This window comes from Chiloscyllium plagiosum, chromosome 32 (genome assembly GCF_004010195.1).
Source record: "Chiloscyllium plagiosum isolate BGI_BamShark_2017 chromosome 32, ASM401019v2, whole genome shotgun sequence".
In the NCBI taxonomy this organism is placed as follows: Eukaryota; Metazoa; Chordata; class Chondrichthyes; order Orectolobiformes; family Hemiscylliidae; genus Chiloscyllium; species Chiloscyllium plagiosum.
In genome coordinates, this window is record NC_057741.1 from 20,034,832 (window position 1) to 20,062,362 (window position 27,531).

At 40.4% G+C, this 27,531-nt stretch overlaps 1 protein-coding gene across 6 annotated transcripts in view; it reads left to right on the forward strand.

Moving 5' to 3' along the window:
- gab1 (GRB2-associated binding protein 1) overlaps positions 1–27,531 on the forward strand; it is a 224,125-nt gene that overhangs the window by 184,834 nt on the left and 11,760 nt on the right. For 2 of the 6 annotated variants that reach the window (XM_043674156.1, XM_043674157.1), the window contains 6 exons: positions 1,373–1,459; positions 12,082–12,689; positions 13,861–13,905; positions 15,763–15,845; positions 16,554–16,857; positions 26,719–26,808. In XM_043674156.1, the coding sequence (XP_043530091.1) occupies positions 1,373–1,459; positions 12,082–12,689; positions 13,861–13,905; positions 15,763–15,845; positions 16,554–16,857; positions 26,719–26,808 (1,217 nt within the window). The remainder of the gene's footprint in view (positions 1–1,372; positions 1,460–12,081; positions 12,690–13,860; positions 13,906–15,762; positions 15,846–16,553; positions 16,858–26,718; positions 26,809–27,531) is intronic. The other 4 variants (XM_043674158.1, XM_043674160.1, XM_043674159.1 and 1 more) reach the window with 4 other exon arrangements.

Here is a 27,531-nt window from a genome sequence, read left to right on the forward strand (position 1 = left end):
GTGACTACCTGGTCAGGTCCACGCCCCCCTACGACCCACCCTCCCATCCTGGCACTTTCCCCTGCCACCGCAGGAACTGTAAACCTGCGCCCACACCTCCTCCCTCACCTCTATCCAAGGCCCTAAAGGAGCCTTCCACATCCATCAATGTTTTACTTGCACATCCACTAATATCATTTATTGTAAAACGTTGCTCCAGATGCGGTCTCCTCGACGTTGGGGAGACTGGACGCCTCCTAGCAGAGCGCTTTAGGGAACATCTCCGAGACACCCACACCAATCACCACACCGCCCCATGGCCCAACATTTCAACTACCCCTCCCACTTTGCCAAGGACATGGAGGTCCTGGGCCTCCTTCACCGCTGCTCCCTCACCACCAGACGCCTGGAGGAAGAATGCCTCATCTTCCGCCTCGGAAAACTTCAACCCCAGGGCATCAATGTGGACTTCAACAGTTTCCTCATTTCCCCTTCCCCCACCTCATCCTAGTTCTAAACTTCCAGGTCAGCACTGTCCCCATGACTTGTCCGGACTTGTCCGACCTGCTTATCTCCTTTTCCACCTATCCACTCCACCCTCTCCTCCCTGACCTATCACCTTCACCCCTCCCTCACTCACCCATTGTACTCTATGCTACTCTCTCCCCACCCCTACCCTCCCCTAGCTTATCTCTCCACGCTTCAGGCTCACTGCCTTTATTCCTGATGAAGGGCTTTTGCCCGAAACGTCGATTTCGCTGCACCTTGGATGCTCCTGAACTGCTGAGCTCTTCCAGCACCATTAATCCATGACCATCCCTTAACTCAGCGAGAGATTTCAAGGTTGCCAATGCTAGTTGACATAAGCTTCTATAAATTTGCAGCAAATTACAAAACTACAATTGTAGCCATAAATATACAATGAAGATACTGTCAAAATAAGTTGACTTCTAGTGTATTACATCACTCCTCAGAAAAACTTTAAGCTTGATTCTATCCTTGACAATAACCCTTGAAAGAAACCATAATGAAGGCAGCTTTTGATACAAAACCGATATTTTACAATTACTAAAATATGTTGGGCATTAAACTCTGAAGATTAAAAGAACAAGTTATTCAGTCATTTCTCTGTGCTTTAGTTATATTTTATACTCCTAAATTTCAATTTGTGTTTGATGTCATTTATAATCTAACAGATACACAGAATTAAAAGGTTGCAGATTCATTAAACTTTGTAACATACTGCTTTGTTCTCAGCTGAACATCAATGAGAGATGGCACTTATACACGAATTAATGTTTCCTTCTGTTTATTTGAGCTCTTTATTACAAACAGCACTGAAATTAGGTGAACCTTTGTTATGTTGTAATCAACCATTTCCTCTCTGAAATAGCCGAACATCATCCTTTGCCACAGAAGAAGGGGACGAGTATCTCCTGCTGGAAGATTTTGAAAGCAAAAAGCATCCAATTCACAAGCAGTGAGTTTAATGAACTGTAATTAGGTCTGTAGTGAAAACATAGACTCGTGTGCTGTTCCCACCATTTCGGGATTGATCTGTGTGGCAGAAATAATTTGGCTTTCCACTCTGCAAACTGTACTTTTGCCACTGCTTGATATTTCTAACCTTGATATGTCTGCTTCCTGCTAATTTTTATGATGGATTTTGTGAAATTAATCATTTTGTGGGAGATGGATGGTGTGTGCCTTGTACCTGATTAATTCAGAATACTGGGTAGGGTTGCATGGCACTTACTTGATCAAATCTTACCCAAGGTAGACCCTTGAGAAAATGTTTTATATAATCATCTCATACTATTCATTAAGTTGGATAGCTGTGTAAATGGATTATAATTTTGTATGCTGTTGGAAAAACATTTAAATGTAGCAGAATCCAATGAAAAGCAAAGGTCAACTAAACACTTATACAATTAAAGGAATATTCTGGGATAAGTCATGATTGAATTATCATTGAATGTTAGGATTTCAGGGAAAAAAAGTCACTATCATTTTAAATGATTGACATGTACACTTGTGTGTATAAAAAATGTATTATTTTGTATGTAATGGTGCATAATTACTCATGTCCATGTATATATGTACTATGTCAGGGAAGATGGTCAACAGGTAGATTTTAAGGAGCATCTTGAAGGATAAGAGAGAGCTGGACTGGTTTAGGGAACGAATTCCAAAGCCTAGGGCTGAGCAGTCAAAGGCATGGCACCATTGTTAGAGGAATTAAATGGTGGTTGCTCAAGAACCCATAGTTAATTGCACACAGATGTCTCTGAGGACTATTACAGTAGAAATGACAGAGTTAGAGACATTTGAAAAGAAAAATGCATTTTTTAAAAATGAAGATGTTTGTTAATAGGGAGCTAATGTAGGTCAGTGGCCACAGGATGACTGGTAAACAGGGCTTGTTGGAAATATGGATGTGGTGTTATGGACCAGGCCAGACCCCCTCAACATTTCAAGAAAGTAGCCCAGACTCTAACTTTGCTAGTTGTTTTAAGCAGATGTAACGTGGATATTCCAGGGGAGATGCAGCTGGCCTAACCACGAGAGAACAGAATATAGAATAACTTAACCTATCCAAAAACCCAACAGATTATCCCAACCTAATGATGCTGTTCCAAATTCCTGCAACAATGCACATAAATATCCCTTGGCAAAAAAAGTCAAATCAAACAATGGGACTTACAGAAGAGAGAGATGGTAGAGAGATTTAGCATGGAACACCTTCCTTGGAGCTGTTTCTTTGACCAGCAGCCTCAAAAAACTGACTGCTTGCTAAGACCAGACAAGAGAAGAGCTGAGCTGGGAGAACTGGCCACTACCTTTTCATTGCACGAGTTTTTTTTTAATTCACAAGCCTTTTGCCTGAGGCAGTATCTGTTATCTATAATCAAATTGGCTCTAAAACACATCCAAACTAGACCCCTCTGTATTTACGACCACGCTGGGGGAAACAAAAACCAAGGACAACATAACCTTGTTAAAGGAGCAGCATCTTGGTGTCGCAGGCACCTCCTAATTACATTTACTAAATTGCAGCTCCCTCAGAACGGGGGAGGGGATGGGGGAGGGGGGGAAACAGCAGGGAAAGCTGGAGGTGGTTGGACCTTCTGGACTTGAAGAGATATCAGTTAAGCACGCTGTTAGCATATGTGGGTGACTGGGTGCAGGGGGATTTGGTGTCGATTTGGCATGATGTTGAAGCTGTTTGGTCGAGATGTCCCCTAGTTAATCTAATATTCATGGATGAGATGAAAACCATGACCGAGCAGTGTAAGAGTCCAAGCATTTTGAATACGGTGAAAGCTTGGAGGATAATGAGGGCAGGAGAAAGTGAGGACTGCAGATGCTGGAGATCAGAGCTGAAAATGTGTTGCTGGAAAAGTGCAGCAGGTCAGGCAGCATCCAAGGAACAGGAGATTTGACGTCATGCCCAAAACGTCGATTTTCCTGCTTCTTGGATAATGAGGGCAATTGGCTTCAGACCTCTCCATTTACACAGTTGGCAGGAGCTCCAGGATTTAAAACTGGGGCAATGGACTCCGGCTTTAAGGCATGAAAGAATAAAGGAGTCTCTTGTTTGGGAAATTTATTCAAGGGGAAGGTCTTGATGTTGGTTAGTCAACTAAGTCAGAAATATAGATTGTCTAATGGGGACCTGTTCCAGTACTTTCAAATAAGGGATTATATACAGAAATGGACCACACTCCTGGCTCAGCCTTACAAGTCAGACATGGAGCAAAGAGTGCCCCAGTGCACGGGCACTCTTTCGGTTAGTACTCTATTATTTACAGAAAGGGCGTACTTTAGCAGACTTGGAGAGGCTCTGTGGGACTTGGAATCGGGTACTAGGAGAGGATATTTCATTGGAAACATGGGGAGATATATGGGAAAATGTAAAGAAAATCTTGATATGGAACAAAGTGCAGGCCAAGCTTTTACACAGGGCTTATATGGTGCCAGAGAGGCTAGCTCAGTTCAAGAGAGTAGTGTCACCAGGATGTCCTAAATGTAACATTAGTATAGGCATTCTCCCACATTGCTACTGGTCATGTTGTAAGATCCGGAGATGCTGAAGTGCCATAGTAAGGGAGCTGAAGGACATCCTGGGAATTGAAATCGAGGTGGATCCAGTATTTCTTCTCCTGGGGTTGCCAGACTTGCCCTCTTTGGGGGAACATGGGAAGAGACTGTGTAACATTCTTACACACTGTGCGAGGAAGAACATTCTAATGAATTAGATGTTAGAAAAACCCCAGATCTTCTGGGATGGTGCAGGCTGGTGATGGAGCATCTCCCCCAAGACTACCTTACAAATGTGGTGCGTCACAAAACAGAGCAGTTTTATAAGACGTGACAGACTTCTCGGCAATGTTAATTGGGGCTGTGATATTGCTGTGGGAGTCATTTTGGGCGACTCGTGGAGCCCTGGGAGGGGGAAGCTGGAAGAAATATGGGTACAATAACTGGTGGTCCCAGGGATGGGAGTTTCTGTGGAGGTGTGGTGAGTGAAATAGAATAATGTGATGTAATTTAATTTAAGTTAATTTGAATTAAGCTTAATTTAACTTCTTTTAATTAGATTGTAGTTTAGTTTAAATAGATACATTTGTTCTGGTAGAAAAGTAGGTAGTTTATTATTAAGAGTATTGTGATATGACGCTGTTATATTACCTCTATCTTTTTGTATTTTTACATTCCTTTTATATATAGTTGCTTTTGTAAAAGACTTTAAAAAGTTTTTAATGACAACATTATAAAAATAAAAGGAGCAGCGTCTAATGGGCAATAGAGCTTTGATTATAGCAGCTTTAAGAGGAAGCCAAGGGGTAATTGAAAGAGAGTTTCAGCAAAGGATAAGCTAAGATGGATGAAGTGAAACTCGGTTTGGAAGTAGCCCACATATATAGTGAGAAGCACATCTTAAGGGCAACTCCCACAGTTGTCAGGGAGCCAGTAAGTAGGGAATTGAGTAGCTACCAAGACAATGTGTATAGTTTTCCTGTTTTTTTTAATTGGAGAAATTTCCTGCTTGTCCTATACTAGATCATGGATTAAGCAGTCTGATGTAAATCACTGACAGTGGAGGAGTCAAATGAGGTTATGGTGAGGTAGAGCTGGATGGTGTCAGCATAACTAAAATTAATATTGTGTTTACCATGATATAGCCAGGTGCAGTGTGTAATTAAAAATAGCAAGGGCTTAAGATAGATTCTTGGAGGTATCGAAGGTAACTGAACAGAAAGGCAAGCCATTGTAGGTTAAGTTCCAAAGGACATCTTAACAAGACTGGTAGTCTTGTGTGCAAAATCACAAAATACTTTTATACCCTGCGTTGTCTTGAGCACTAAGACCACAATGCCCATTCTCAAAATGGCCTTCTGGATACGTTCTGTGAAACCCTCCAGGATATACCAAAACGTAATCAATTTGGATTTGAAAAATTGTATTAACCTAGTGCACCCTATTATGTTTGACATTAGGGTTGTCCTGGTCTTCTGCAGGACATTGCTTGTTAAAATGCTCTACTACAATACCTCATTCCTGATGAAGGACTTTTGCCCAAAATGTCGATCTTTCCTGCTACTCTGATGCTGCCTGACCTACTGTACTTTTGCAGCACCACTCTGATCTTGACACTAATCTCCAGCATCTGAAGTACCCACTTCTGCCCTGCAACACCTTGTCAGTGCTAAAGAGGAAAACCTTTCAAAAATAGTGTGGAACATGTTGTGAATGTGAGAGGTTCCATAGTCTCATTGCATTAGTCCTAGGAACAGCTGGTTCTATGACTTGGAAACTGAATGAGGGTATCCTATGTTGATGTGTCATTTAAGGTACTCTGATTGGAGAAAGTGATTACCCTGCCAACTTGGAATTAAGCTAAGAAAGATTGTCAAACCTTATAATAGAGGCTGCAGGTTGTACTTTTAGTTGGGGTGAGTTTGGAGCAGGTATGGGTATGTTTTGAAAACCATGGTAGTGAAAGGCATCTGTCTGGATCTAGGCGCCTTCAGACTATATTCCACTTTGAAAATGAGGGCGGACTGCTAAACCTCCACTAGTAACCCTTTCAGCTACTTAAAGGACTTTTTAATGGGCCTGGCAGGACAAGACTAAATTTTCAATATGTAAATTGATGAACACAGTCTGAAGCACATTAATAGGCACCCATTTGACTGACTTACAAAGTGGAACCATTTTCTATAAAGTGAATCTGAGGGAGTGTTGCACCAGGTCATGTGTGTTACATCTCCTGGGGCCATATGGCCACTTTCATGTGCAATTAGACTTCTGACCCTCCAATTTGGCACCTTCTTTCTTAGGCAAGATAAAGCAAGTCCCATCATTGCTGCTGGCAGTCTGGTTACATTGAGTACCAGTAACTGGATTCTAAACTCAGCCCTGAAGGGGAAGTACATTTCAGGTTGCAGAGCAGGTTCGGAAACCACAAACTATCCAGGTGCTGGGTTTGCAACCTGGATTTGAAAATTATGTCCTGCTTAAGAGAAAACTGCTTTTGTAACTCCAGAAGGCCTACTCATGATTATGCAATGACCCTGTCTGGAAAGTATGTGCAATTGTGTGAAGAATAGAGTTTTATGGGTGCTGACAGTCACTGCCTTGGATTTGGTGATATGTGGTACACATGTTTGAGGTACTTTGAGTAGTAAAAGTTTAAAGGTAACACCATGGCCAAGCTGCAGCCAATGGATCAGATGTAACTGGGAACCCAAAAGTCCTACAACTGATGGTGGTTGATTTCTCAGCTTATCAAGGCCAGGGGTAAGAGGTAAGACCACAATCCAACCTCCTAGAGAAAGTTGGTACCAGAAACCAGGACTACAAACTGCATTTAGACTGCATTCAGACTGGTTACAACTATACAGCACCGCATTGAACAGGAGGAGGTGAACCAATCTAATGACAAGGCAACTTGTACTTGTCTTTGGAAGCCAGCATGGAAATTCCAGCAGAGACAACTGTGGAAATTTAATCAAAGGTGGACAATCCTGCAAAGTCCGTAAAGGCGGTAGAGATTTTCTGAGACTTTGTACTGAAAACACTTTTTTTACTACATTGACAGCATGGGGGATTGTATCACAAGCTTCCAAAAACAGTGCATTAGAAGAAAACTGCAGAGATTTCCAGTGCTAAACCCTGGCCTGCCTTTTTAGGGCCCCAGATGATAGGCTGTGAATAAATCGAATGAAGTTCTTCTTTGCTCCTCTACTGTACTTTCTATTCAGAATTTAAATCTGGAAAACAGCAAGCAATACAGTTTAGAATGATTCAGTATGTCGTATGTAGACTTTTGTCAGCATGTTAGGTTAACTAGAGATGTATTCATGTCACAAATTTGATGCCCTGTGCTATCGTGAAGCTCTGCTTAACCCACAGTGGAAGACAGTCCCCTGGGTTTTGACTCATTAAGATTTTTCTATATATTACTGTCGGAAAAACTCTCTCTGAGGGTTGAGATCAAGCTCTTTGTAAACAGAAAATACTGCAGTTGCTGAAACCAAGCAGAAAGTGCTGGGAGGACACAGCATCTGTGGAGAGAATAGATTAAATTTAGTGCTTCAGATGAAATAAGGTCCAAACCTGAAATTTCTCTGTTTTATATCTAAAGATTCTGTCTGAGAGGCTGAGTCTCCAACTATTAGTTTTTCTATGAAAATGCTGCTGCACAATCTGACAGGTATATAAGTATTCCCTCATGTTATGATGAAATATGGAAGTTAACTGCTCATTCTGCTTTAACTTGCTGTGTTTAAATTATTGCTGCACAATATTGTGGACTTCATCCCAGACTGCAGCCAGTGTAGAACATTGAAGGGCCAGGCAAATCCTGTTTAAACTGACAAGTTGAAAGATTTCTACTCGTGTAGAATCAAATGAAGAATAGCTAAAGATATGTATTTTGTAATGGAAGAAGATTTCTCTGTTTTTGAGAGGCACATTTAACAAAGACAAAATTAGGCAAATTAATGTGAGAAAAAGTCACCTGCTGTCTGATTTATTCCTAAATTATTTTGTCTCATTTCCAAAGGATGCCAATGCTCACATCCTGGTTGTTTAATATCTCTCCCTCCCTCTCTCCCCCTCTACTCTCTCTTTCTTCTCTCTACTCTCTCTCGCTCTTGCTCTCTGCACGCTCTTGCTCTCTGCACGCTCTCGCTCTCTGCACGCTCTCGCTCTCTGCACGCTCTCGCTCTCTGCACGCTCTCGCTCTCTGCACGCTCTCGCTCTCTGCACGCTCTCGCTCTCTGCACGCTCTCGCTCTCTGCACGCTCTCGCTCTCTGCACGCTCTCGCTCTCTGCACGCTCTCGCTCTCTGCACGCTCTCGCTCTCTGCACGCTCTCGCTCTCTGCACGCTCTCGCTCTCTGCACGCTCTCGCTCTCTGCACGCTCTCGCTCTCTGCACGCTCTCGCTCTCTGCACGCTCTCGCTCTCTGCACGCTCTCGCTCTCTGCACGCTCTCGCTCTCTGCACGCTCTCGCTCTCTGCACGCTCTCGCTCTCTGCACGCTCTCGCTCACTCTTTCTACTCTTTCTCTCTACTCTCTCTCTCTCTCTCTACTCTCTCTCTCTCTCTCTCTCTCTACTCTCTCTCTCTACTCTCTCTCTACTCTTTCTCTCTCTCTCAGCATTGTGTTGCTGTGGAGTCCTGAGGCTGCATTCCCACATTGAAGGCACAAGGCCAGTCCTTTCACAGACAGCTAGTTTCACCAAGCTGGTACTGCCTGGGCTTTATCAAGTTTCAATATTTTTGCAAATGCACTAACTACTGATAGTGGGCTTCATTCACCCCTTTATCAACTACACTGACCTATCAATGACTCTTGGGGCTTAACCCTAATCTAATTTTTATCTTTATTCGTGGGACATGGGTGTTGCTGGCTGGGCCAACATTTATTGCCTGTGCTGCCTTGAACTACTGTAGTTCAAAGTTTGGGAGAAGATTTGTAGCTCCTGTTTGCCGAGCTGGGAATTTGTGTTGCAGACGTTTCGTCCCCTGTCTAGGTGACATCCTAGTGCTTGGGAGCCTCCTGTGAAGCGCTCCTGTGATGTTTCCTCCGGCATTTATAGTGGTTTGTCTCTGCCGCTTCCGGTTGTCAGTTCCAGCTGTCCGCTGCAGTGGCCGGTATATTGGGTCCAGGTTGATGTGCTTGTTGATTGAATTACCACTGATTCATCGACCGGCCACTGCAGCGGACAGCTGGAACTGACAACCGGAAGCGGCAGGGACAGGCCACTATAAATGCCGGAGGAAACATCAAGAAGCGCTTCACAGGAGGCTCCCAAGCACTGAGGATGTCACCTAGACAGGGGACGAAATGTCTGCAACACAAATTCCCAGCTTGGCGAACAGAACCACAACAACTACTGTAGTCCATGTGCTGCAGGTACATTCACAATGCTATTAGAGAGGGATATCCAGGATTTTGACCCAGCAACACTGAAGGAATAGCAAAATATTTCCAAGTCAGGATGGCGTGTACCTTGGAGAAGAACTTGCAGGTTTTGGCATTTCCATTAATCTGCTGCCCTTGCTGTTCTAAATGGAAGTGATCATGGGTTTGGAACATAGCCAGCAAACTTTCTCTACCTTCTTAGCTACTCAGAATTTTTCTTGAGCCCTGACTATTGTTAGCAGTTTCCAGTCCGCTGCTCTGCTGCCTCCAGCCATTTTCTCTGCTTCTAAGTACCAAACCTCTGCTTTGAGAGCACTAACCAACTGACTCTATCCCAAGTTCACCCTATTTTGATCTCCCAATAGTCTTTTTTTTCTCTCTCACCAGTCTCTACAATGCAGACAAACCTTATAGTGACTATAGTGTGTTTTGGTTTTGGTCTCAGACCACTGCCTGCATAGTCACCTTTGCAGCTGTTTTTACGTATTTTACCGACTGCAAAGTTAGGTCGAACCTCCACGTGGTTCCCCCTGGTAACGACCGAAACGAGGAGACTCTTGACGGAGGCGATTTTAATCCGCCCAAGGCGTTTTAGTTTGGTTTTATCAGTGTTTGCCAGTGTTTTATCTTTGGTTTCACTTGATTTTACCGTGCTTTCCGCCGCGGGTGGTTTTATCGTTTTAACCGTTGTATGAGCAGTACTCGAAGTAGGCCGGCAAATACGACCTTCGAGAAAATATACGAGACGGCTGGTGACCTGTCGGTCTATAGGAAAACAAAATTGTTTTTTAAGAACTCAGACCTGATGAAGACCCTCGGGATCGCGAAATTTAAATCTTTCGCACAGAACGTCACAAATTTGACTTTGTCTTTAACTCTCGAGCTTTTACGGACTTTTATGGACTCTTAATAATTCCCTTTGATTTATCTAAATTTTAAGGCAGTAATTTTAAGGTTCTCTTATTGTTTTTATAGTTTTTAGTTGGTTTAACTAGTTGGTTTTAATAACTTAAATTTTATTCTTTTGTTTTAATAATAAAGTTATGGTATTTTAGATCACGTAGGTAATTGGTGATGGGTAATTCGGTGTTATAGTAATAACAGGGCACGCCACATACAACAAATGATGAGGGGTAACCTTGTCGATACGGTGAATGATCCTGGCTCATCTTTGTCCTCGCTTGAGGTTCTGCTTCATATTATTATTTTAAACTTTTATTTTTTACTTTTAACCGTCCCCATTTTAGATCAGTCAGCTGTGGTTTCGCTGGATAGGGGTATGTCTTTTGTCGACGAGCGACATGAAAACTCGAAAAGGACACTCCATCATGTAAGATGAGTGCAATAACTAGCCAGAGTACACCTGGAAAGAAGCTTGAATAGAAGATGCACAACCTGTGACATGGCCACAAGATATACTGGGAATTGAGAATTTTTGCCTCTATAGCAATGCCATGCAGAAGGACTTGTTGCAGCCTCACCACAAAAGTGAAGCTGGAAGTTTCTCCACACTGGGTTGGATTTGTGTTTCATTTCTCAGCCATATTGCTTGAAGGAAAATCTAAGGGACCAGTTCTGTGTCTAAACCAAAGTAACAATGCTTCTGTCTGTAACACTTAACTGTAAAACCAAGTTCAGTCAATTTCATTGATGAACAAAGCCTCTCTTTATTGTTTATGGAAATTCTAAATGTTACTCTGCTCTTGGTATTATGATTAACTTGATACAATAGCCATTTTTTCCATTGTTTCATCCTTTAACTGGTTTGTATCTTTCCAAGTGAGGCACTTGTATTGATTGAAACAAATTGATGTACATTTTCCGATCAACTGGAAAATATTTGCACACTGAAAATAGTGGAAATGCAGTTGATTACAGTAGCAGACTTTTCATGATTAGTTTTCATTTCATTCTTGCACACATTCAACATTACCAACTTTGTTTTAAATAATTTGTTTCTGTCCAGCAGCTCTTGTGTAGATATATACAGATCTTCTACAGAAATTGGTACTTAATGTACTATTTGCACTTACTGAGAACTGTAATCTGCTTGGGTAAAAGAGCTTTTCATTTGAACATCAGGATGGGAATTTTACATTTTGAGGCACTGGGGCAGTAGAGTTCATTAGACATTTGTGAGGACAGGGTTAATAATGAGTAGGACTTGATGCAAGGTAAGATAGTAGAGTATTGGATAATGGGTTTATGGAGACTCATTGGTTTACATTTGGGTGAAAAATTCTCACCAAGGCACTGAAATCTGATTGGAAGTTGAACTGTAAAATTCCTTGTCTGCATGTATGCATTCTGATGAATTTACTTTCTTCTGTCTACTGATTGAAGTGATTATTTAATGTGTATGCTGGTAGCAGCCCTACCCTTTCTTTCATAATTGGTTAAATTGATGCACGTAAGATCAGCACTGAATGCTTGTTTTCTGTGTCATTTTCTGTTTTAACAATTTTTAAAAATTCAACTAGGTATTCTAACTTGTAGATTATCGAAGAAAAGTTAGGGTTGCTAAATTACCTCCCCCTCCCCCACCAAATCAGTAATCACCAAAGACTGCTAGTTGGAGCTTGATTTTAGACTCATTACTTTTCTAACCTTTGTTATGGTATTAACATAATGAACAGTATTTGAGGTTTTCTGGTTTGTTTTTCAGGTTTCATGCAGATTCTTTGACCAAGTCCACATCATCAGAAACTGACTGCAATGACAATGTACCTTCACACAAACCCCCAGCACCCCCTGCATCTAAACAGGCTATAAATGGCTTCTTTTCACAGCAAAGCTTTTATGATTCTCCGCCACCCAGAATTACTTCCACATCTACAGATTCAAGCCTTTACAACCTGCCAAGGAGTTATTCTCAAGACCTAATTGCTGGAACTTGCTCCCCATTGATTGCTGATAGTGAAGGTGATTCACGTGTATTTAATACGCCCTCAAGGATATCTGGTCTGGAAATTCAAATGAGACAGATATCTGTCTGTTATGATATTCCACCAACACCTGGAGGTACTTACCAGATTCCACGGCCTTCTATGGAGGGGACCCTGAGTCAAAGTTGCTCAAAGTTAGAACCTATACCAGATGTTCCTCCACCTCGCCCACCAAAACCTTCTCTATCTCATGACCGTTCACCTGTGGACACCTATTTTGTACCTCGATCATCCTCAGAGGCTGATACTAATTACAGCGTTCCCACATCAGGCAAAACTCTTCGAAGCAATACCATTGGCACTGTCGAAGGCCATTGGCTAAGAAAAGGTCGGTTCAATATATACTTTCTCTGATCTCTCTGTTTATTCACTGAATTCTACAAAGACCACGAAGGTCTTGGGTTGAATTGCCAGGTTGTACCGAGGTATCTGGTTGCAGCTGGGATTGCAAGAGTAGTGTGGTTGGCCTCACTATTCCAGGGTTAATGGAAGGAAAAGTAAAGCAGCTGCCTGTTCTGACTGCTACACAATGCTCTTTCCTGCAAAAATAATATATGTCAGTGTGGGCAGGATTGAGGTTAGTCTGTGATTCCCTCTGTGTTTGACAAATCTAACAGCATTTGCTATTGAGTCAGTAATAAACTCTCAAGAACTACTTGAGGTATTAGACATCCACACAATTATATTTGATCAATGCCTTTAGATGAAGTGTGGAAGGAAGTGGGGTTGAGGGAAAGTACTTTTTCTGAAACTTGAAGTTGTAACAAAAAGGACAAGTCATGAAGATTTTTTATAAAAGCCAAAATGTTGACAAGCTCATACTTGTCCAGAAGTATGACTCAGGAATAACATTTAGTGGTATGAGGAATTCTAGTGCTCAGATTCACCCTGAAATCTTTGCTGTCAAATGCCTTGTTACTGAGACTTATAGAGTGGAGACAAGTTTTGAAGGAGAAAATTCAGTTCCTGGGAAGAGCATCCTTTTCCATTGTAAACCTATTTCAGAATAATATATAATTTACATAAATATTAAAAACCAAGGGACTTGGCTTTCAGTGTTTAAAATGTACTCTACTGTATAAAATGCAAGTTGGTGTTCATCTGTTGATAGACATGATTCAGAAATGCCGTTGACTGTTATGGCATTGCTTTAACATGGACAGATTTCTTCAAAGTTTCTGAAGAGAAATCTATTAGTCATGCCTCCATCACAAGCCTAACTCATGTCTGAGCTTGTCCATTAGCAACTTCAGTACATGTTTCTCTGAGCCTATTATGCAGCCATTATAAGTGAATGTCAGCTCTTTGGAACAAGGAACTATGTCATGGTCTCAATTGTATCACATAATAAAGAAAAATTGTCCCATTGTGTAATTCTAGAGTTTAATGTGTGGGATAGTGCCTCAGGCAACAGTGTTTATGAATCAATCATACTTTTTTCAAATTGTTTTGTTTCTAAGTTTGTTCTACTAACAATGTTGGCATTAACCTGTTTAAAGTTTCAGATACTTCTGCCACCAGTATTCTGGAGCTAAGCCAGCCAGGTGTGTGTTCACATACTGCCATTAATTTGTTGTCCGATTGGAATGATGTGTGATGTGAAGTGCTAACAATGCAAATTTTTTCATTTTATCCCACCCTCCTTCTCTGAAATATGTAATAATTTATTATATTACAACAATGTGTAGGTTCTGGTCTCCCTGCTTTGAGAAGGATGTTGTGAAACTTGAAAGGATTCAGAAAAGATTTGCAAGGATATTGTCAGGGTTGGAGGTTTGAGCTATAGGGAGAGGCTGAGTATGCTGGGGCTATTTTCCTTGGGGTGTCGGAACTGAGGGATGACCTTTTATAGAGGGTTATAAAATCACGAGGGGCATCGATAGGGTAAATGGACAAGGTCTTTTCCCTGGGGTGGGGAAGTCCAGAACTAGGGGGCATAGGTATAAGGTGAGAGGGGGAAAGATTTAAAAGGGACCTAAGGAGCAACATTTTCACGCAGAGGGTAGTGCATGTATGGAGCTGCCAGAGGAAGTGGTGGAGGCTGGTACAATTACACAACATTTAAAAGGCTGAATATACGAATAGGAAGGGTTTAGAGGGATAGGGGCCAAATGCTGGCAAATGGAACTAGATTTATTTAGAATAACTGGTCAGCATGGACAAGGTAGATGGAAGGGTCTGTTTCCTTGCTGTACACCTCTATGACTCTATTTTGTTGTATGATACAGGAAACTTGGTTTTTGTCCAATCTGAAAAACCATTTGTGCTTTGACGACAGCGGCTGAAGTCTTATTTGTCAAGTACGAATGTTGACACAGAGTTTGGCGATCCTGGATGTGAAGTGATTGCCACAGTGCAATATAAATGGCTGACTCTAATTGGAAAGTTGCAGCAGTCAGATTGTATTCCAACTTTTCCCCCATTTCAAGCTTTTTATCTTCCTGCAATAGTTTATTAAATCATCAAATTCAATGCAAGTTAAGTTAAAATTTTCCATTTGTGGTGGGTCCAGGTTAGAGTAATGCTTTTAATATATTATGCAAATGAATCAGAATTTCTGAAATATTGTCAGTCTTTGGGGAACATTGGATATGTTAACTTTAACTGGCAGCATCGTTCTCTAATTAGCTCATACGATGTAACCTCCTTCAGCTAAAACAAAGAATGCTGCTGTAACCAGAGAGAAGGAAGCATGCATGAGTGCATCAGTAGATTCCTCCCTTTGAGGAGGCACCTCATTTTTGTTTCTCCTCCTCAGATGGACAGTGTGCCACATAGCCAGTTCTTGTTATAAACTGGAATTATGCCATGCTGTGACACACTGTGTCCACACTGACTCACTGGTCGCTCTCCAGCCTTTTTAACATTTTCCTTTCCGAAATGAAAACTTGCTGCTGTATCTACTCTTTACAAAAAATATCAGGTCAGTAATGGAGTACATTTCTGCTTTGAAAAGCCTGTCAGTATGATATAGCCTCAAAATGAAAGAGAGTGAAGGCTGAATTAAAACAGTGTCATTAAGTACATCCTGTGTAATTGCATTCATAACAAAGCCATGTCTTTGTGACTTTAAAACTCTTATTTTCAATTATTGTAAAATTTTAGCACATGAACTTAGGTTGGCATTACAAAATTCACTTTTAGACATCTGCCAGTTATAGACAAACAGCTGCTTTTAAACGTATAGTATGTTCATCCGTTAAATTCTTAAAATTCTGTGTAATTCTGTAACAAAGACTATAAAAAGTGACATTGGCTTCCATTTTTATAGGGAAGCCATTTCAAAGGTTGTGGTTCAAACCATTAATTTTGTTTTTTTTAATTTTCTATTGCTAGTGTTTTATATTCCTTCTGGTGGGTTTGTTTTAGTAACCTCAATCTTGAAACCCCTTCTATTACAGACTGTGGTCCTCAAGATAGTTATGATATTCCACGAACATTTTCAAATTCAGTCGATCTTGGGGAAGGGTTTAGTAGCTACCTAGTAAGTATGTTCTATGTATATTAATGTAAGCCATCATCTGACTGTGTTTAATTATCGTTGTCACCATTTTGGTTTCAAAGCTTAAAGACACAGACTCGAATCTTCCGATTATAGGGAGAGGTTTCCAACTCAATTTATGTCACTGAATGATCTCGGGCCTCTGGTGAAGTCTGCACATGTCACTGCTTACATCAGAAGTTCACACTTTGGAATCCCAGTATTTCCCTGGCCACACTTCCATGATTCCAATGACAAGAGGATCAGATAGCCCGCACCATAGAGGCATGGGCTGTTCGCCTGATTTTTTTTTACACTATTTACTTAAAAGTTTCCGCAGCAATGTGCTTAATGAATTTCCAATTGCACGGTCTTGCAAACAGTATTCAAATAAGTACCTAGTTCATCTGTTTAGGGTGTATTTATTTAAGAAAACCTAGAAAACTCCACATTCCACCTGGATTATTGGTGTACATCTCTAACAAAGCAGAATGTCCTCCGTACCACACTGTAGTGTCAGTCTATTGCTCATGCTCTAGTCAGCAGTAAGGTTTGAACAGTTTCTGATTCTGAGGTGAGAATTCTGCCAAGTGAGTAGGATGATATTAGGAAGAATGGTGTCCTGTGTTTCTTTTTAAAAAAAAAACACAGTAAATTGATGACTTGAGTTAACTTTAAAAGAACTTTGTTTCTTCCCCTTTCAATTTTAAGCAAAAAAAGGGTATGATGCCACTGGCAAGTTTGTGTAATGAAGAACCTGACCAGAACTACGTACCTATGGATGCCAATTCTCCACCACGCCTTCAGACAACCAGCCACCCTGAACCAATCCAGGACACTAACTATGTAGCTATGACACCTGGTCCTTTTGATTTCCCTGCACTGGGAATGCAGGTCCCACCTCCGGCACACATGGGTTTCAGGGTAAGCCCAAAAACCCCTCCCAGGAGGCCTGTTCCTACTGCTGATTGTCAGCCACCACCAGTGGACAGGAATCTCAAACCTGACAGAAAAGGTAAGAGTAGTTCTGTATTGCCTTCATTTCATTCAGGTTGTTAGCATTTAACATGTTCTAAACACCTTTTGGGTGTAAAAAAAAATACAAAATTATAGAACCTAAATATCTTAATATGCTCTGATTCATTGCAGAAAAAATTTGAAAAAGTGAACAATTTTTACTTGGACATTCAAAATCAAATTGATTTGAATTATTTGCTGTTCAGTTCCTTGCGGAGCTCCAACATTAAGTGACTCTAATTCCCGCGTTGAAGTTGGAGACTTTAGAGTGAAAATAGTTTGAAAATAGATGTTTGATTTGTAAAAGAAAATAAATTTTCATAGAAGCTACTAACTGAATGCAGTGCCAATTTGATTATAAATTGGATTCAAAATAAGTTATTGGCTTAATATATGGAAATCTTTTCCAGTAATGCTGATCAGAGAAATCTAGTTTTAATTTTTGTGGAAAATAAAGGTGTTACATGACCATCTGTAGTCTTAAATGCTTTTGTGTGTTTACATTAAATTACTTGCACCAGTGAATCATGCCGTATGCAGATTTTTTTTGAATGATTTTTCATTGTTCTGTCAGATTTTTCAACTTTTCAGAGTTTTTTAAGCTTGTGATCAAACGATGGTATTATCCAGCCAAATGTTGCACAATTTAATTCGCAATCAAAATTGTTTTGTAATTGACAATATGTTCGAACTCACATTTTTACATTAAACCACTTGATTTGTTTATCAGTTAGTGATATAGCTACTTTCTCTTAAGCTACTGCAAGCTTTAGAAATTGTGAAATGCCAAAATGTTCTGCTTTGTTTTTGGAATATTGTCTGTTTTTATAAAAATGATGTGTTGTTGTACCTGGGCTTTAAGTACACCTTGCTGCAAAATGCTTCTATTGTATAGCTATTATTGGTGGAGGATGCTACTAGCTGAGTTTATACTTGAATCACATTGCATTTGCTGCCAAGACCTTGGGTTAATTTTAACAATAACTGCATTAAAGTAATATGTAAAAATTATTTTTCAGTTTCGTTAGGAAGTGAATTGAAGTTTCTTGCATCACTATTGTCACTAGGCACGTTTGGCATCTCGATGCTAATATCTATCAGAAGAGGAAAGACTAACAATCTTCCAAGGCTGATTTTTCTTGCGTGGACATTCAGTATTATCTGTTACTCCCATCTCAACATCTGACCCTAGTTGTACTACAGCTCCAAATAATCTGAACACAATCCAAGTTTGAAAAGCCAAAATCTACAATTGTTTTGCTGGGTGTTTTTCACACTTACGTACACGCAGCACAAATATGATTTGTTATGGTTCAATAAAATCCTAGTGACAATGTATGCATGTTAAACTTCGAAGAACATTACCTGAATAATCTGCTTAAATCACATTTCTACCCACTGGCTTATTTCTTTATCCTTTGCTTCCATGCAATCAAAGCTCCATGTCTTGCAATGCCCCTGCTTCTCAATGGTAGACTGATGTGGTGATCAGAGTGGAGGTAGTATGTCACCACCATCCTTTGAGGGATAATTTTCCCCTCAAAAAGTACAGTATTCTAACCCAATAGCTTGATTGTAAATCAAATTTAAACTTCTAAATTGAAAGCAAGTTTTCATATACTGTTACTGAGCCGAAATTACGTTGCTACAGTGGCAGAAAACGGTCTATTTTATGAATTATTTTTATTTGGGTGCTTACATTTTTTTCAAAATGTCTGGCAGTTGCCTATTAAGTCTTTTATAAGGCCAAATTCCAATCAGAATAGCACTTTAGATTTTGATGAAAAATCTAATGTGGTGTTGGTATGTGATCACATTTAATGTGATAAAAGTGCCTGGGTCAGTAACTATCAGTGACTTACAGTCTCATGTAGATTGAAAGACACACAATTTGTGCTCTTGTGTTGTTACCATAACTGGTGCTTGTGGTTTATTGATTTTATGGTACTTGGATTTGTGATCAGAAATGTTATCGCAAACTGGGAGTGTTTTCCCAATTGTTAAATAATGATGAGAAATACATGGATTGTCAGATTTGTGTGTCAACTTGGAAATGTTGGAATAGGGAGCATCATGTGTGGAATTAATTCCAGACTATCCACATTGTTTGAGTTTTGTAAATATGCAATTGCTGTGAGGTTTTAAAAAAAATCCTAGAAAAATCCCATGTGAGGCATGTCTGAAATTGTCTATTCGTTATCCACCAGGTTTCCTGTGAATTTTGATGAAACATATGCAAATGATTATGAAAGAAACCATATTCTCAGGTACATTTGGTACTGCTTAAGGTATTGTGAGGCAGGCGGTGTGAAATCTAGATTTCCTGATTGATTGGTTGATTTCCTTCATAGGGAGCAGATTATGTAAGATCGGTAATTTATTTTATTAGCCTTAATGTTTGGTATGGCTGTCTGGAAAAAAATATGATCTTGAAATCAATTTTTCCTTGGAGAAGACTTTGTATCTATTAGAAATGTGTTGTGATGAGCTAACATGTATATTTGTGCTGACCTCTGCATCATAAAATGCAATTATTATGTGGAATCAATGGCACTCACAAACAAACTTATAACATTGTAGTTCCAAATAGTCCTGTTTCATTTGATTGCATAGCAGTATTGTGGAGTGTAAAATCATTGTTGGAAAAATATAGTTTCGAATTTGAACTTTGTTTGCAGTTTTATCAATTGAGAACGCATTGTAACATGGCAAAGGAACTGTAGCAATAACTATTTTCAGAAAGTTTTTCAAATTGATTTGTTCCTGCTTTCAGTAAGCAGTTTGATAGGGTAGCCTATGAGGATTACTAATTTTTATTTGAACTTATCAAGGTAAAAAGATATACTTGTCTGATTACAGATTTTGTGAATTCTGTGGAAATTGTGGATATTTTACAATTGTGCTGTATGGTTATGCAGTGCAAAGCAGTTAAACACTTTCACTTGGGTCATTTGATGGGTTCAGTCAGGTCTGGTACGTCAATGCAGATGAAAGCTCCTTTTACCCTGCTGGAAAAATGAACTTTACCCCCAAACTGCAAAGAATGCTCCAAGTTGTACTGAAGTTTCTATCCTATTCACAACCCCACCCCTCCATTAACCATTTCATTGTTTTCCCATTTTGTACCAACCTTTTTTTTCAGTTTTGTTTAGTTCTCACTGGAAACTGTATGTCAGATTCATCAAATGTCTTTTGCAAAAACCCTTGCAACCAATAGAGAGAAAAAACTCTCCTTCAGTCTGTGTTGGATTTTTAGCATATCAGCATGATGAAGTTCGTGCACAACTCCATTGTTAACTCTTTAATCAATCAGAGGAAACAAAAAGAACGTGCAGCTATCTGAGAAAGGCAGTGAGTTTATCATTGTGAAATGGGATTAACATTATTTCTCCTGCCCATCCTTTGCAAATCTGATAGTTGGCATATTATGGAGGGAAATGGGCATCTGTTATATTTATAGGTATAAAAAGCTAGTGAGAAAATGGCCTTGATTGGATTTTTCACAACAACTAAAGCAGCATTAGTGAAATATTTGGCACTGAAAGTAGTGAAGAGATAGCAAAATCCAAAATACTTAGTACAGGAAAGTACTTGAAAGGGATTAGAAAAAGAGAACAAAGAAAATTTACAGCCCAGGAACAGGACCTTTTGAATCAATCCAAATCCACTGTCTAAACCTGTCGCCCAATTCCTAAGCATCTGTATTCCTCTGCTCACCACCTAGTCATGCATCTGTCCAGACGCATCTTAAATGAATCTACCGTGCCTGCCTCTATTACCTCTGCTGGTAATGCGTTCCAGGCACAGGCCACCCTCTGTGTAAAGTACTTGCCGCGTATATCCCCCTTAAACTTTTCACCTCTCACCTTGAATGCATGACCTCTAGTTATTGAATCCCTCACCCTGGGAAAAAGCTTATCTCTATCTACCTTGACTATACCTTCATGATTTTGTAGACCTCAATCAGGACTCCCCTCAAATCTCCTTTTCTCTAATGAAAACAATCCTAACCTACTCAATAGCTAGCACCTTCCTTACCAGGCAACATCCTCGTAAATCTTTGCACCCTCTCCAAAGTGTCCATATCCTTTTGTAATGTGGCAACCAGAACTGTACACAGTATTCTAAATACAGCCAAACCAAAGCCTTGTACAATTTTAACATGACCTGCCAGCTCTTATACTTAATACCCCATCCGATGAAGGCAAGCATACCATATGCCTTCTTGACCACTCTATCCACCTGTGCAGACACCTTCAGGGTACAATGGACCAGAACTCCCAGATCTCTCTGCTCATCAACCTTTCCCAAGGCTCTTCCTTTTACAGTATAGTTGACTCTAGAATTAGACTTCCCAAAATGCATCACCTCACATTTGCCTGGATTGAACTTCATCTGCCATCTCTCCGCCCAACTCTCCAATATGTCTATATTCTCCTGTATTCTTTCTGTTACTCCACCAATCTTTGTGTCATCTGCAAACTTACTGATCAGACCAACAATGCCCTCTTTCAGATCATTTATGTATATTACAAACAACAGTGGCCTCAGCACTGATCCCTGTGGAACACCACTGATCACCTTTCTCCATTTCAAGAAACTTCCTTCAACTATTATTCTGTCTCCTGTTGCGCAACCAGTTCTTTATCCACCTAGCTAGAATACTCTGCATGCCATGTGACTTCACTTTCTCCATTAGTTTACCATGGGGAACCTTATCAAACGCCTTACTAAAATCCATGTATATGACATCTACTGCCCTTCATCTATCAACTTGGTCACTTCCTCAAAGAACACTCTTAAGTTGGTAAGACACAACCTCTCCCACATAAATCCATGTTGCCTATCACTGATAAGCCCATTCTTTTCCAAATATAATATTTTTTTATCCCTCAGTACCTTCTTCAGCAACTTTCCCACCACTGACGTCAGGCTCACTGGTCTGTAGTTACCTGAAATATCCCTACTACCCTTCTTGTACAGGGGGACAACATGAGCAGACCTTCAGTCATCCGACACCTCATCTGTGTTTAAAGATGCTACAAAGATATCTGTCAGGGCCCCAGCTATTTCCCCTCTCGCCTCCCTCAGCAACCTGGGATAGATCCCATCCAGTCCTGGGGATTTGTCCACCTTAATATCCTTTAGATTATCCAACACATCTTCCCTCCTTCTGTCAACATGATCCAGAGTAAACAAACTTCTATCTCTAATCTCAGCATTCATCACCATCTGTTCCTCAGTGTACCACTGATGCAAAGTAATCATTAAGAATCTCACCCATTTTCTCAGGTTTGACACACAACCTTCTTTCCTTATCCTTTAGTGGACCAATCCTTTCTCTGATTACTCTCTTGCTTCTTATATAAGAATAAAAGGCCTTGGGATTCTCCCTATTTCTGCTTGCCAAAGCTATTTCATGACCCCTTTTAGCCTGCTTGATTCCTCGTTTAAGAATGGTCCTGCTCTCCTGATATTCCTCCAAGGCCCATTCTATTCTTAGCTGCCTGGACCTTACTTACGCTTCCTTTTCCTCTTAGTCATACGATTTCTCCTGTCATCCACAGTTCACGAATCTTGCCTTTCCTATCCCTTGTTTTCAAAGGGACATGCCCTACTGTTTTCAACCTATCTTTGAAAGCCTCCCACATCTCAAATGTGGATCTTCTGTCAAATAGCTGTGTCCAATTCACATTTCCCAGCTCCTGCCTAATTTTGATATAATTGGCCTTGGCCCAGTTTAGTACTTGTCCCTTAGGCCCACTCTCATCTTTGTCTGAGTATTCTAAAACTTACAGAATTATGGTCACTATTTCCAAAGAAATCCACCACTGAAACTTCTACAACCTGGCCTGGCTCATTCCCCAACACCAGGTCCAAAATGGCCCCTTCTCTTGTCGGACAATTGCCATACTGCTCTAGAAAACTTTCCTGGATGCTCCTCACAAATTCTGCCCCATCCAGTCCTCTGATACTAAGTGTATCCCAGTCAATGTTGGGAAAATTAAACTCTCCCATCACCAGCACCCTGTTGCCTCTACATCTTTCCATGATCTGTTTACCTATTTGTTCTCCTATCTCACGTTCACTGTTGGGAGGCTTGTAATACAGCTCCACCAGTGTAACTGCACCCTTCTTATTTCTCAGCTCCACCCATAACGCCTCACTGTTCAAGCCCTCCATAGTGTCGCCTTTAGCACAGCCGTGATGTCATCCCTGACCAGCAATCCAACTCCTTTCCCCCCCCCCCCCCCCCTTTACTTCCCTCCGTGTCCTGTCTGAAGCATCTATATCCTGGAACATTTAGTTGTCAGTCATCCTCTTCCTTCAACCAAGTCTCTGCAATCGCAATAATGTCATACTCCCAGGCACCAATCCAAGCCCTAAGTTCATTTGCCTTACCCACTACACTCCTTGCATTAAAGTATATGCGCTTCAGGCTGCCAGTTCTTTTGCGTTCATCTGCTCTCTGCCTACTCTTCCCCTTAGTAATGCTGACTTTGTGATCCTTAGTCTCCAGTTTCCACCTCACTGTCTAGCATTCTTCTCTTCTGGTTCCCAGCCCCCTACCACATTAGTTTAAAACCTCCCCAACAGCAGTAGCAAAAACTCCCCCCAAGGATATTAGTTCCGGTCAGGTTCAGATGGAGACCTCCATTTTGTATTGGTCCCACCTTCCGCAGAACCGGTCCCAATGTCCCACAAATCTGAACCCCTCCCTCCTACACCGTCCCTCAAGCCATATGTTCATCCTGCCTATTCTTTCATTTCTACGCTGGCTAGTAAATGGCACTGGTAGCAATCCCGAGATCACTACCTTTGAGGTCCTCCTCTTTAACTTCTCTCCTAGCTCCTAAATTCTGCTTTCAGGACCTGTTCTCTTTTTTTTTTTACTTATATCATTGGCGCCAATGTGCACCATGACAACTGGGTGTTCACCCTCCCCTTTCAGAATGGTCTGCAGCTGATCGGTGACATCCCTGATGTGAGCACCTGGGAGGCAACGCACCATCTGGGGGTCTCGTTTTCAGCCACAGAATTGCCTATCTACCCACCTTACAATGGAATCCTCTATGACTATGGACTATGGGTCTTTTTCCGCCCTTCTGAACAGCAGTGCCCACCACGGTGCCATGATCTTGGCATCTGCTGCCCTCCCTTTGTGAGCCATCTCCCCCAACAGTATCCAAAACGGTATACCTGTTTTAGAGGAAGATGACCACAGGGGACATCTGCACTGCCTTCCTACACTCTTTCTGCCTTTTAGTCATGTTGACTATGCAATCTCGTATAGCCAACATTCATTTTTAAATTTCGTACTTTAGAAACAGTGTCCCGATTCATCAATTAGGCTAACGAAACATGCATTCTGGCAGAACAACCTGTAGATGACTGTAAATAGAGAATTGAATTGAACAATGAACAAATATTTGAAGAGTGGACCAGGGCATTTGTGGAAGTTCGTTCAGAATCCTAAAAGGGAAGGGCACCGGGATCCTCAACACCATCTCCACGGATCACAGCACCTTAGGAAAGCACAGGAGACCTTAAGAGTGGCTTTTTCCCTCCTCCCTTTCCAAAATTCCAGGCCCCAAATGTTTCTTCAGGTTCTTATGCTGCTTTTAAATTTAGTACACTGCTCACCGTACAATCCCCTCTATAACAGGGAGACCAAACTCTGATTCTATAACTACTTTATGAAACACCTCTGCTCAGTCTATAAAGTATGGCACCAAGCCTGTCACTTTAATTCTTTGTCCAATTCTAACTCTGATTTTGGTGTCTTGTACTATTCTATTGAAACTCATCATAACCTTGAAGATCAGAATTTGATCCTCCAAAGAGGTTCTTTACAGACCTCTGGACTTTGCATTGATTCTTAATAAATTCAGATTAAAAGTCCTCATTTTTTTTGAATAGCTGCAATTGGTGATGATTCTGCCCTTCTCATTTACAGGTTCTCCAAGTGCATATTTGTTATGTCAGGTGTCCTGTTACCACCCTCTTTTGCCTCATATCATTACCCTTTTTGTTGTTTAATTTCTCATATCAAAATTATCCCTTTTTGTTATTTTCCCCTTCCCCATCCCTCCTTCTCAGCCTTGATATGTGATTAAAGCCTATTACATTCCTAACATTCCAGTTCTTACAAAAATTTCAGTCTGAAATGTTAACTATTTATCTCTCTTCACAAATGCTGTGTTTTACCTCCGATTTCCACCGTCCACACTTATATTTTCTTCTGCACTAATTCTTCCTGAAACTGATAGCTACATATGAAGCTCCACCCGAGATCCCTGAACAACATTTTTAGGAGCAGAAACATGCTGAATTTCTCCCCAAGGGGTGCCATCTTCACATTACTCAATATTGATATCAGTTCACTCTGCTAATTAACAATCAAATTCAGGAACTTCCTATCCTGTGTGGTCTCCTTGTTTGCTGGATTACGCAGTTGGGAAGTTCTGGCTACACAGTACAAAAAGGGCAGGTTCTTTTCTCCCTTCCCTCAGACCATAGTGAAGCCTTTATTTCACATGGTGCTTTACTCAGCAACTTATAGTGAACTAATGTCTCCTTGTCTTCAAATGAGAGAAACCAGTTTGAGTTTCTAGTGTCCTTGAGCTTGAAATCATTACTTTACATAGGAGTTGAATAGTTGGCTACTTGCTGCAAGATATTTTCTGAGGAAAGTGTTTAATCTTAGTCTGAATGGCAATGATAAATGTGGTTCGTTCCCAAGTAATTTTGGAGGTTGAGGCAATGGTTGAAATTGAGGATGTGGCTTTCAAATTTCTTGATGTCTCCAACAGGCTTTGATTGTTAAACTAACCACATAGGAGTGAAACTGTTTGTTGTAAATGACTAATAGACTAAAGGATGGATGATGTGGTTTAAAATTTACTTGTAACATAGATTTTTGTGCTACACTCGGCATTGTACCAACTTGGCAGTCATTTGCATTATGCAGACCATGAGGTGGCCAATGTAGAAAATGGAGATGCATCACCATTAGAGAAATGGGATGTCTTGGAGGTTGGAGCTAGGTGTATTGGTGGGATGTTGTAGAGGAAGCTTTGCTTACATCTTAGCAATACACAGAAGTGACTGCTGATGACAATGACTATCTGACAAGGGAAGTATTCCATTCCTCACCATAAGCAGCTCGCAATTCTGGTGACGCAATTCAAAAAGATTCTAAAAGAAAATGGATTTTCTTTTCAATTGACCTCAGTACTTCGCACCTGGGGGTAGACAAAAATCAGCCATTGCTAAGCTCGCAAATCCTGGTACAATATGTATCTGATATCTATGCACAGAACCAGGTTAGAGTGTGCAGTCCTTCTCCCTCTCACAATCTCCTTCAGATATTTACAATTCAGACATTTTAAGTGGCCATTTTTCATAGGAAAAGACATCTGAGGGTAGGTGATGCCAGTAGAACTGTAAATCTCCAGCCTTTGGGGAAAAAAAATGATGGGAGGAAATATATTGGTGATTGTGACAGGAAGGTTCAGTTGTTTGTTTGGTTCAAAAAGGTTTGTCTGTACTCCTGGGGAATATTCTGCACTTACTTTGTTGTAATTGCCTGCTTTGTTCACAGTGCATAAGACATGAGCATGCTGTAGCTTCTTGCCTCTCTGTCTTTTTTTTTAAAAAAAGTGCTTCAAATCTCTAGCATGAGCGTGATGAAGACTGGCTGGTTGGCCAAAGGGACTTGTATTGCTTTTGATCGGCTGGTTAACACTTGCACTTGCAAATTTAGCAAAGCTAACTGGCTACACTAAAAGCCCAACATAACACAAACATTTTACAGAGCAAAAGTATAACCGAAGAGTCTTCTTTTCTCATCAAATAGGTCAAAGTCCTAAAATAATAAGAGCTAAACCTGTTTTAGAACGAACTGATACTCAAACCATAGGTGACTTTACTCCAAGACGACACAAGGGTAGGTAATATTCAGCATGCTCTATTAAAATGGCTTGGAACTTTAACTGACTAAGCTTTCAGTAATGATTGATACTATGCAATTAACTCTCCCATCAAGTTGCTTTCTTGTTCAATCATTAGATACTATACCTCTGTATTTTAGGCTTGTATTGCATATTTTGATCCCTTTGTAAGGTGACTAAATATTCCTGAATAATTTATTAAATTTGCTATTTATGAACCATAATTGTCTAAAATGATCAAATACTTAGTGCAACAGCTTATCTAGCTGTTATTGCAGTTGTTAAAACAAGGTTTTTTTTTAATCATCAGTAAAGTAGTTCCATTTTAACCTTGAAAGCCAAACAGAAGGACAACTTTTTTGTATAGTTATTGTATCTGAATGAAAGCGAGCTATTGTCTTATAACATCATACACTGATCTGAGGAGAACTTAATAAAATGCAAACTTTGTTTATAGTGGCCTCTACTGTCCAGATGAGAGCATGCAGAACAGCTACATCATCGTGAAATGATTTAGAGGATATATTTTGAATTCTAATTGATTTCGTTTATTTAAACTTGTATACAATTTACATTCAACATTGATATAAAGCAAAAAAATAATAAATTAAAGTACTTTTGAGCCTGGGGCAGCCAATGGAAACCTGCCTTGCGATCTCTTGTCTTCCACTGTTAGGACAAGAAGTATAGTGGTAAATACCTCTATTCTAAATAGTAAA